Source organism: Abramis brama (genome assembly GCF_963993115.1).
Source record: "Abramis brama genome assembly, chromosome: 23".
In the NCBI taxonomy this organism is placed as follows: domain Eukaryota; kingdom Metazoa; phylum Chordata; class Actinopteri; order Cypriniformes; family Leuciscidae; genus Abramis; species Abramis brama.
In genome coordinates, this window is record NC_139985.1 from 27,178,036 (window position 1) to 27,190,663 (window position 12,628).

The 12,628-nt window shown below is 35.8% G+C and overlaps 1 protein-coding gene across 2 annotated transcripts in view; it reads right to left on the reverse strand.

Moving 5' to 3' along the window:
• cpne5b (copine Vb) overlaps positions 1-12,628 on the reverse strand; it is a 177,392-nt gene that overhangs the window by 45,455 nt on the left and 119,309 nt on the right. For both annotated transcript variants that reach the window (XM_084101389.1, XM_084101388.1), the window contains 4 exons: positions 6,137-6,178; positions 5,966-6,041; positions 870-923; positions 99-160 (listed from right to left, as the gene is read on the reverse strand). In XM_084101389.1, the coding sequence (XP_083957515.1) occupies positions 99-160; positions 870-923; positions 5,966-6,041; positions 6,137-6,178 (234 nt within the window). The remainder of the gene's footprint in view (positions 1-98; positions 161-869; positions 924-5,965; positions 6,042-6,136; positions 6,179-12,628) is intronic.

The following is a 12,628-nucleotide window of genomic DNA, read 5'->3' on the forward strand; positions in this document are numbered from 1 at the left end:
GTCATTGTAACAGCAAGAAATCTATGTGTAATTGTAAAGTCATGTGACCCACCCTGCGATTGAATATTCAGTAATAGGTGTGATTCTTCTCTACTCACCCTCCTTTGATGTAATCAAGGAAAGTGGACTCTGACTCCACTGAGAAGGACAGCAGTGTCACCTGCATCCAAAACACATCAAAACACACAGCTGAATCTACAACAAAACACACACGACAGAAATATGCAGATGATGTCATTCTGTCATGTCAGAAACTGTCCTAATACACCTTGTTTGAGGTGGTGTGAACAAGGCAGTGATTGAATGCGGGCGATGTGTGTGTCAGACGTTCTCAGGCTGATCTCATAATATAGAGCAATAAGACGAATCCGGCACAGCCATCAATCAAAGCATGATGCTCATATCAAATTATCTCTGCTGTGCTACAAATTCCTGCTTTCATATTCACTTCCACGATCTCTCTCCACCCACACTCCCTTTCTCTTACACACACATATTCAGATATTTACAGCGGTGTGCCATTTGGTTTAATATACGTGCGTCTTGACTGGGCTATTTTCCCCATTTATACGTCAACCTCCACTATATGTTGATTACAATGAGCCAAACACACAAGCGCTTAAACACCACAGACCCGTCGAAGGAAAACAAAGCAAAGCTCTCCTGTTTTTTGCTCTTGTCTTAATTAGCACGGGTTTAAAAGGGATCCTCATTAATGCAGGAAGACATTTGAAAACTACTGGGAATGTCTTCGCTTTTCACATAATTGAACTGGCGTAATTAAAGGCTCTGTCTGTGTGTGCATACATGTGTGTGTGAGCGTATGTTAGTACATGTTAGTAAGCTAATCTCTGAAAGACACCACTCACCGTGCCTGAATTGACATATTTCTTCTTCTTCATCTTCTTCTTTGGATTCACCACCTAAGAGCCATTGAAAAAAAGAAAAAAGAAAAGAAAGATAAGCTCCCACAGATGGTAGATGTGGAAAACGCAAAAAAATAAAGTCTTCACATTGAATCCTCCAGTTGTCAGCACTAAAAAAGAAGATATTTGGAAAGATTTCTCAGTATCAGTGTTGTTTTGGACCCCACTGACAATGAAACATTCGGTATCACTTTCTATGAAGCCCATGCTTATAATGAATTATAGCCCCATTTATAAATAAGTATTATTCTATATTTATAAAGACTCATTAAGATCTATACTGTATTATAACAACAGTTATAGTTACTTTTATCTTATTTGTTTTTATAAATACTTATTAAGTAATGTGCCTGCTTTTTCAATGTACATGCTCATAATCCATTATACACTGATTTATAAATGGTCAAATGATAAAATAGATCCAGAGACACTGGTTTGCTGTACCAGTTAGTTATCAATTATGTATTTAATGGCTAATGTTTGCATTAGAGGTCATGAATGGTATTTTGTTAAAATCTATATCCCTCAGCCATATTAATGACATTGCTTATAGCAGAAATTATATTTTAAAAATATTTTTGCAGTGTTTTGCTAGTATGCAACATAAAAACAAAAGTTTTTTTTCCAACTGTTTGTATTAATGATTTCTGATATTTTTTTTCTGATTATTGTTCACTAGTTACATTTACAAATAAACAACTTAAAATGTATAATTAGCACATCTTCATAATTTCTTAACATTTGCTTTAGCAAAATTGCATCCTTTGTTTTCACATTACTTAAAGCCATCAATGATGCATTTATGGAGGTAAGTAACTATTATCACTTACATTAAGTATTTATTAGAACACATGTCTATTAATAACATTATATTCACTTATTTGACCTAATAATAAAGTAACTATAATTATAATAACATTATAGCAATGCAGGTTGCGTCTTTATAAATACATTCATGGAACCATACGACTGATTAATTCATACTTAATCAGTGTATAATGGATTATGAGCATGCATATATAAATGTAACCATAACTCTTCTTATAATGCAGTATAGGTCTTAATGAGTCTTTATAAATATATTTATAGTAATACTTACTCATAAATAAGTATAAATGGACCTCATAGAAAGTGTTACCAAACATTCTTTAAAATACATCTCATTTTGTGTTTCACAGAATAAAGAACGTCATACAGGTTTGGAACGACATGAGGGTGAATAAATGATGACAGAATTGAAAAAATGTAGGTGAACTATCTCTTTAAGAAGAAATTGAGCAATCAAATTAAGCACATAATGAGTAAAATATAATACATAATACAATTTGAGCGCTATATATAACGTATGTCCATAGCAAAAACAAATCAAGAAGAGTTTTGCAGTGTAGTTGTCATGGGTGGTTGCAGGAAAGTAGACGAAGATGCTGAGTATAATTCCAATACGGAGTTTAATGGCGGTAATATTAATAATACAGGAAGGGCAACACACACTAAATACAACGTAGACCGAACAGAGAATGAATGTGAGGGATCAACTCATATAGCAAACACAAACGAGGATAATTAATGGAAGACAGCTGAAACCAATGAACACTAATGAGGAGCGGGAAAACTGAACAATGGAACACATGATGAGAATGAAAGCAATTATGGTAATAACGACATGGCACAAACGCACCTTTTTGAATGAGATATGACTGCATGCGTTCACAGAGCGAGATCATTTTAATAAACTAAGTCCATGATAATGACACTTACAGAACATAATGGTGACAGTAGTGTTGCCCTAACTATCAGCAACAATAGTAGTGTTGCTTTACTTCTTACTTTTATTTGACACTTACATTTAAGATCTATGTAATCACAATGATTCCTTACTGTATATTGCATCCCACTTGTATTATGATTGTTAGAAATCATGAAGGAGTGCAGGGCAATGCATTGACAAAAAGGAGCTGGAAAGATAGACTTGGTCAAGATTATTGTCTATAGAAGAGAGAAGGAAAGAGGCAGAGCGAGGAAGAATAAGATAATGATGCTAGAACGCACACAAATGAAAGTGGGACCATCCATGCAACCTCTTAGCTGTGAGGGGTGAAGTACAGAAGAAAGGACCAGCAACCCCTGCTCGCCCCCATTCATTTCACAACACAGAGTAATCAATAGCTCAAATAGACTCTTTGTGCTGAGATCAATGCAAGGATCTGGACTTGAAAAGAGTTTTTGAACATGTTCGCTCTGACCGATCACTCCTTCAGGTTCACGAAACCCTGAGAGATTACAGGGTAGAAATGTGTAAGATGTAAATATGAAGACTTTCTAATGTATAAAAAGGCCACGTACTGTAATAAAACGTGTTATTGCACTGTAATTACATTGTTTCCTACAAATGCTTCAGGCAAAACATCCTCTTGTGTTGTGGAATATTCTTACTCTATACAAAACATCAGAACTCATTCCAAGGTAAATAAACAGACTTGACGCTTTTGGTTAAGCCTCAACCGTAAACCGCTTTCTCTCAAAGAGACACTATGAATGTTTGATCAACCCAACAACATTTCCACAGGCCACCTGAATCCCTTCGTCTGCCATGAGATATTTAATAATGTGTTGATGATGTGTTGGCATCAGCACGTTAGAAGGTAGGAGTGCTGGGAATGCTTGCAATATCAGATCCTTTGGGAAGGGGATGGTAAATCACTGTAATAATTCAGAATCCCAGGAACACTGTCATAGTAATTCCCATTTGCATGCTTACCAAAGACTTTTAGATCCCTGCAACATTTAATGAGGATGGGGGTGGTTGGCAACTATAGAAAGGATTATGAAATATCCATAAAAAAGAATCAAAATTAGAATTAGAAAAATAAATAGAAATAGAAAAACATAGGACTCGTGCATTGAACATTTTTACTGTGTCTTTCAGATTGAGGAATCAATTTTAAATTAAGAATGAAAATATTCGAAGGGACTTTTATGTGTTAGCTGAAAAATTAAAGCATCCATATGGCTTTGAATATTTGACTTGCTCCATCATTCTGAGTCGTTTTGACCCAGAAACACTTTTTGAGTTTTATGCATTGAATAAAAAAAAGGAAAGTCTGCTTTCAAGTGATATAGTTATTATCTTTCTAACAACTTTTTCGACATATGATCTGCTGCTGACATAGAAGGAAAATGTAACTTACATCTTGAGTCGTTTTGACCCAGAAACACATTTCTAATTATATAATTATCTTTCTAACAAAGTTCTTGATATACAATCTTTTGCTGACATATAATGATTTAAATGGTTGCTTTAATAAAACTTGTTTTTGAGAAAATGACCTTCAAAGTGCCCCTATTATGCTTTTTCAGATACTACCTTTCATGTAGTGTGTACTGTAATAGCTGTTTGTGAATGTAAAAGGTTTATTGTTATTGAGTAGAGTTACTGTCTCCCAAAAGAAAGAACCTTCTGAACTGCTGAAACGAGTCGTCAGTAACTCCAGTCTCATTTCCTAGTAGGTTTGTAGCAAAGTCTATGGTCTTCATTGGCTGCCATGAACAACGTCTACTTTGACCTTCAAACACTAGTTGTATGTGAGACTGGAAGAGTTTGGTTCGTGTTGTTCATGTCGAGAAGATGCTGTTTTCTGCACTGCAAATCCATTTTGAGGCAGTTCTGAAGGATGAGACTCGAGCTGGAATTGAACGGTATGGTAAAACCATTGTTACTGTTCGTATCACTGTGTATCGAGCAACAAACAGACTGAGCCATCTGACCAATCAGAGAAGAGTAGACCAATCACAACAGACTGAGCCATCTGACCAATCAGAGCAGAGTAAACCAATCACAACAGACTGGGCCATCTGACCAATCAGAGCAGAGTAGACCAATCAAAACAGACTGGGCCATCTGACCAATCAGAGCAGAGTAGACCACTCACAACAGACTGAGCCATCTGACCAATCAGAGAAGAGTAGACCAATCACAACAGACTGAGCCATTTGACCAATCAGAGCAGAGTAAACCAATCACAACAGACTGGGCCATCTGACCAATCAGAGCAGAGTAGACCAATCAAAACAGACTGGACCATCTGACCAATCAGAGCAACAGACTGGGCCATCTGACCAATCAGAGCAGAGTAGACCAATCAAAACAGACTGGGACATCTGACCAATCAGAGAAGAGTAGACCAATCACAACAGACTGAGCCATCTGACCAATCAGAGCAGAGTAGACCAATCACAACAGACTGGGCCATCTGACCAATCAGAGCAGAGTAGACCAATCAAAACAGACTGGGCCATCTGACCAATCAGAGCAGAGCAGACTCTCGGAAAGGAGGGTTTTAGAGCAGTTTTTCTCAACTGGTGGGTCGCGACCCAAAAGTGGGTCTGAAAAGTTTTCCAACCTTTTTCCAAGCATTTTTAGACACGGCATGTGAACTGTATGTATATATATATATATATATATATATATATATATATATATATATATATATATATATATGTATACTGTGCTCATAATGCGGAATTATGAACATGCAACATCGTAGTTGTGTTGTCAAATAGTAAGTCATAACCAAAAAGTACTAATACAGTACGTGACTGGTACGTTGTATGTTCGCTGGGAAGGATTTGCATGCAGGTATAATGTTCATTCTATTCATCAGGATCAGTGTCCATATATTTCATTAACAGCTCATGTTAGTGTTGTGTGTTTACCATGGTAACTTCAGTTTCCAAAATGCTACTTTATTTTCACTTATTTTCTATACTTTTAAATGACTGTGGTGGCTAATGCCACCAAACAAAAACTAGTTTGGGACTGCTATTTAATAGCCTCATCTTTCACAGTTTTGTCTTACAACTTACAGTTTTTCGGCCAAACCATTGGTTTAGAGAGACCATATCCATTATCAAACCGTTTCAGACACTGAGAAAAAGAGCTGATGCTACAACGTATATTATGAGAAAATGCATGTTTTTTTTGAGCACCCACCACCACACAAAAATCATTATTTAGTAGAATTACGAGATCAACATCTCACCTCATATATATTGAACTGGCTCTGACCTCGGGCTAACTCTCTGTAGCTGGTGGTGAATTCACCGATGAAATCATGGCTAAAAAGATGAGAAGATTCACAGATTCACTACAGTGAAATATCACCACACAAAACTCTTTTGTTATTCACAATAAAGGCCAGTCATCAGCTTACCTGCCATCACGATCCCAGTCATACACTTCCACTTTGATTGTTCTGGAAAACATAAAAAAATCCCAGATGTGTTTGACAAATCAAAACATTAGGAACTTGCATGCACTGTCTGTGTTGTTTTAAAAATGCACATCAAGTAATGGTGCCAACATGGCCCAAATTGAAGGCTGAATGCAATTTGAACAGCATAATTCCTGTACAACATCACTGTGATGTTCAGCATCCCAGACACCTGAATTGGCTCTTTAAAGTGCAATCGACTTCATTTTTTGATAAATTACTTTTTACTTTTTTATCATTACCATGATCAATAGAAAATGTAAGAACATATGCAAGAACATGTATTGTTAACACTTCAGTTTACCACCTGGTTTCCTCAGGCAGGAGTAACGCATCATTAATTGGATCAGGAAAACTGCGGTGGGCTTCGTGTCTTCTGTATAATGAGCTTATTTACATAAAATTAGCATATTTACAGATGAGTTTAGCATATACAGGATTATGATGCATCATCCAATATACTATTTAAGGGAAATAAATGGATACTTTTGCTAATTTAGCAGTTATAGCAAAAAAAAAATACAAATAAAACCTGCCCATTATCCAGCATAAAATTAATTCAGCAAATAGCAATTATCTAATGAGAAAAAAAGAAAATTTAATCACAAATGGAATAAATCTCACAAATGTTGATGTAACCAAATGTCATCTTGACACATTAATTGATTGTGTATAAAAAGAAAATAACAGGTGATTTAAAGTTAGGGTTCATCTTACCCTCCATTTAACACTTTTAAGTACAACAGATAATAGTGACAAAATCAGCTTATTCCAGGAAAATAATGACTATTATGTTGTGTTGATTCAGGAGGATTCCATGGCTGAATAATTCAGACACTTGAGCAAGACTTGTCTCTTGATGCTAAGGCCTAAATTGAGTCATCAGTCACAATTAAACAAAAGCGTCGGGGAAAGCATCCTGTGGCAGGTGTTCGCTCAACGGCTTACATCAACACCATTTTCTCACGAAATCAAGCTAGCTACTGCCCATATTAATGAGGATGAAACACAGTCTCCTAAAGCTTGCTCATTAGCAAGACTGAGAGGCATTTCAGAAAACTATATAGTCCGGCAAAAAGTTCCTGTTTGCTTCCTATCTGCAAACAGTCCAGAACTCCCACACAAATCATTTGATTCTGGAATAAAAGTGCAAATGAATGTCCTGGGGTTGCTGGCTCAGTTCTGCTGAGTTGTCTTGATGTTTTTTTTTTGTTAAGCGAATGAAAAAGGCTAATACGTCCCTCGATATCCGTAAACTCCGTGAGCAGCTCATGCAATTCCAAACCGGCATGACTTTTGTTTCTTCTGGGGAACACAAAAGGAGATATTTTGGGTTTGTTTAGCCAAACATTTAAAGTCAACAGGTCTAATGTTGTTTTGGACCCCACTGACTTTCATTGTATGGACAAAAACATTATTCAAAATGTCTTATTTTGTGTTTTACAGAAAATGAAAAATCATGTAGGTTTGGAACACCACGAGTCTGAGTAAATGATGACAGAATTGTCACTTTTGGGAACGATCAACTGGGAAACCATTGTTGTATGTGGGTAACAGCTGTATTGACAAAGTGTTGATACCTGAACACTGTCGTTTGACTTGTAGGCAAAAGTTTTGCCCACCTTACCAGCAAGGCAAAGCTAATGCAAAATATCAGAAAATCTCCTGTAGTCGAGGAAGTAAGGAATCTAAAAAGCGCTCCCTCCGTGGGATTGTGGGCGGTAGCGTCTTTTGACGTTCGTTATCTTCAAAGTAGTGTGAGCACCTCTCTGAGCATCTGTCACCTGGGCGTCATGTTCCCTGACAGTAAGAGAGAGCAGACGCCGAGACGGCTCCCTAGGCTGCTGTCTATCATCCTCACAACAGAGGAGGAGAAAATAGATTGTGCTCTGAGCCCAAACTGCGAAGACGGGAGGCGGGGAAGAAGATATTTAAGGCTGAAGGTACAATCCAGAGCTGTCTTTAATTCCCATACACTGACCTCAAACCAAAATGTTGATCCGAGTTTCTCGACGCTTCAGGCGTTGCATGAAAAACGTATCTGTGTGGGACGGGAAAGCCACACTGAATGTCAACACCAGCGTTTATTGCAAAATTGTGGCGCTCTCTTGGAAAACATTCATATATTTTGTTTGACACTCGTCGTTTGAAAGAGGAACATCAGTGAAAATCTGATTCCTCCAGAATTTCCGAAAAACTTTAGCCAAGGTTTTCATAGATAAAACGAGGCATGTATCCTCTACGAGGTTTATTCTTAGCCTAAAGTAGAACATCTGTGATTCATTTCATTAACATCTCAAATTATTTGAGATCAGAATAAAACCATGGAGACGTGTGGGGGATGTTTCATATCTACTCTTTTGAAGCTTGGAATAAAATGGATGCACACTGACATCTATTTTAATGGGATCTGGAACTATAATTTGTTCCCTCTATAAATGCATGGGTGATATACTGACACTGCAGATCGCCACAGGTCAAAGGAGACAAACGCCTGCTGGTGGCATTGCAACATCATGTTATTTATGTTCCATATATATTCACTGTCCCGGTTTATTTCCCTGTTGTTAGCGCTCTTTTATGATGTGCATGGCCTGTCAAAGATATGTCCGTGCCTGAGTGCCAGGGCTCTGCAGTGTGATGAGCTGAATACAGAAAGTGGTTTATATTTCAAATGAAACAGGCTGAAGGATTTGTAACACAGAGGTAAAGAGTTAGTTCACCAAAAAATTAAAAATCTGTCATCATTAACTCACTCTCACTGAGAGTCAGTGGGGTCCATACAACACTGCACCCCATTGACTTTGGCGCTGCAGTGATGATGTATCTTTTTAGGCAAGAAGTTTCCTGGTTTCCTCGATAAAAAATTCTTCCATTGGATTTTGGATTATTGCAGAAAATAAGGTCTGTGTTTATGAAAAACTTTAAGGTAACACTTTATAATAACTGCACGCTATTAATCATTAGTTAAGCATCAGTAAACAGTTAATTCATCATTTATAAAGCACTAATAGACATTAATAAATACAGCTATAAATGCTTTATTCTTGATTTATAAGCAAGTATAAATCTATGATACGTTTAATAATTGTATTTTCATACTTTATTAATGATCATTTATCATTTCTAAATGAAGAATTGCATTATTTGCAACCAATTATTTAGGAGTTGTCAGTGGTTCATAAGATCACTTAGAATGTGTAAGTAAATGATTAATAAACTATTTAAATGTACATTCATACATCTTATTATTCAGACATATAGTAATAGTTAGTATGTTAATAAATGCTTTATTAACATGTATTTCTACTGTAATTCATGGTTAATTCATGCAGATATAAAGCATTTAGTAGTGGTCAGTTAACTATTTGTGTGAGCTCATCTAAAGTGAGGACTAGTTATGCCTTGTAAAGCATTTACAAAGGAGATTTAAAGGCTCAGTTTTCTTCTAAACAGAAAAAGGAAACAAACACAACACAGTGATACAGAACATCGAAGATGTATGAATGTACATTTAAATAGTTTATTAATCATTTACTTACACTTTCTAAGTGATCTTATGAACCACTGACAACTCCTAAATAACTGGTTTGTAAATAAAGCAATACTTCATTTAGAAATGAGAAATTGATCATTAATAAAGTATGCAATTATTTAACACATTATAGATATGCTTATAAATCAAGAATAAAGCATTTATAGCTGCATTTATAAACTGCTTATTAATGTCTATTAATGCTTTAGAAATGATGAATTAACTGTTTATTAATGCTTAGCTAATGATTAATAGCGTGCAGTTATTAAAAAGTGTTACCAACTTTAAAACTTTAAAAAAAAGTGTATGATTCTTACACAACTTTTATGAATTTTGAAGCCTGAATGCAATTGGCAGAAAAGCTATAGACTATAAATGAACTACACCACAGTCACATGACTTCAACGTCACCATCACTAAACATTTCCGACAACTCTTTCAGTCTTTATTTTAAAACCATTTTCCTTGAAAGTTTGAGTTATAATAGTTTGCAAGAGTGTGATTATAAACACAATGAGAGAGTGAAAGCGACTGTAAAAAATTAAATGATCAATAAGTTATGACAACATATGTTTTTACATTGCTGTAACTAATCAAAATAAGTTAAGCAATTTTCTTTTTTTTTCTGTTATACAAGACTCAACTAATTTTTTAAGTCAGTTTAATGTAATTTAAGTTGAAATGACTTAAACTTACAAGTTGATTGTACTTAATTTAAGGCAGCAACATTTAGGGTTGGGTACCATTCACATTTTAACCGGTACCTTTTTTCGGTAATTTAGGCATGTTTACCTCAATAACTGTCATTTGTCTAGTGTCATTTGTAGAAGTGTTGTTGACATTATGCCAGAGCTGCCTTGGTCGCTGTCTGCCATTGTCTGTGATGCCTGAATATTATTAAAAACAACCATTTTAGTAATAATAATAAAATAATGTAATAATGTTTTCCACAAATTCTGTGTTGTGAATTTTCTAGTAATCAAATGAAGACATAAAACATGAAACAGAAGAAAAAGTGTGATTATTCCTTAAAAAATAGTTTTTGATAGTAATTTATTATTATTAGTGTTAGTATTATTATTAAACTGAGATATCTAAATTCTACTGTACAACAGTAATATATTATCAAGTTAAACCGAACGTTTATTTTGACGGATTGTGGTGAAGACCTTTAAGTTTCCGTGTGTTAATGATATAACAATAGTTTTTCTTAAATGAAACTGTAAAATGCTGATGAGCTTCAGTGACTCTCAGAGCGGCTCTGGAAATGCATTCATAGGCTGAAAAACAGAGCGAGTGTCACGCATGCTTCAGTGTGTGTGTGTGTGTGTGTGTGTGTGGTAAATGAAACCGCGCATCTCCGCCACTCCGACACGCAGAACATGCAGGATTCGTATTTAAATAGTCTTACTCTCGCGTCCAGATGCGTTCTCAGGTACCGAAATTTGGCACAGATTGATTTAATGTGAATCGGTACTCGGTAGTACCGATGTAATTCGGTGCGAAATTTCGGAAAAAAAAGTTACTGATGATGTTTAATGTCCCAGACAACCTCTGTAGTCCCATTTAGACACTTGTTAGCAATTGCATTTTACAAGACAAGTAAAAGCTTTAAAAAAACACAAGCTGGTATTAGTGATGTATTTTATGTTTTAGAATAAAACTTGAAAATATCTTGAGCTTGTGTTCACCAGACCTTATTTTAGGCTTTTAACCAAAAGCATATTCACTTTGGTACAACGGAACTGGAACTGCTGAACTGCAACTTGTTTACGGGTTTTGGCCTACTGTATAAAGATATGTCATCCCTGGAGCACACAATTATACTTTTTTTTTTTTTTTTGGAGTGAACAATAAGTAGCAGTTCATCATTTCTTCACATTCATAGATGAAGTGTTTTTGCACTCCTAGTGGCAGAAAATAGAAATGCAGAAATATTGACTGTTACAAATACGTTTCTATTGCTATTGGTCGAACAAACAGGTATAAACCTGCCATAAACCCTTGCCACTGACAAATGTTTGTTTGTGAATGCAGGCAATATGAAATGCCTCACTTCCTGATTTGGCGTGGCATGCGGGACATTTCAGCGGCGTATTGCAGCGTGGTGCCTGTCACGAGAGATTAACCCTGGAGAGCAGCTACAGCACACACAGGCAAGGACGTAATTTTGAGACACGCGGTTTTGGTTCCCCATGCTGATTGGTCATGACAGGGTGGTGAACCTCGCTTAGGGTTGCCAACCATTCAGTATAATACGGAATCATCCCGTATTTTAGACATCAAAGTAGTGTTCCGTATTAAACCCATACACTGCAAAAAATGCTTTTCTTACTTAGTACTTTTGTCTTGTTTCCAGTCCAAATATCAAAAAAAAAACTTAAATCAAGAGGCATTTACTAAAGTAGTAAAAAACGATATTATGTCGTTTTCTGGTGAAATAAATCTAAATTAAGTGAGTTTTTGCTTAAAACAAGCAAAATTATCTGTCCATGGGATAAGAAAAATAATCTTGTTTCTGTTTGAATTAAGATTATTTTTCTTACCCCATGGACAGATAATTTTGCTTGTTTTAAGCAAAAACTCACTTAATTTTGATTAATTCCCCCGGAAAACAAGACATAATATCTTATCAAATTTTACTTATCTAGTAAATGCATCTTGATTTAAGAATTTTTAGATATTTGGACTGGAAACCAGACAAAAATACTAAGTAGGAAAAGCATTTTTTGCAGTGTACATAATGCAGTTTGTCCTGTATTTTGTGTAGGCCTATGCCTACCAGAATATGAGAGAGCATATCAAACTCTTCATTGAGAATTAATTATTATTATTTTTTGACAATCATTGATTTGCAAACATAGCCCTTCGAGGAAGGCTATAAGACCTGTCCTGAA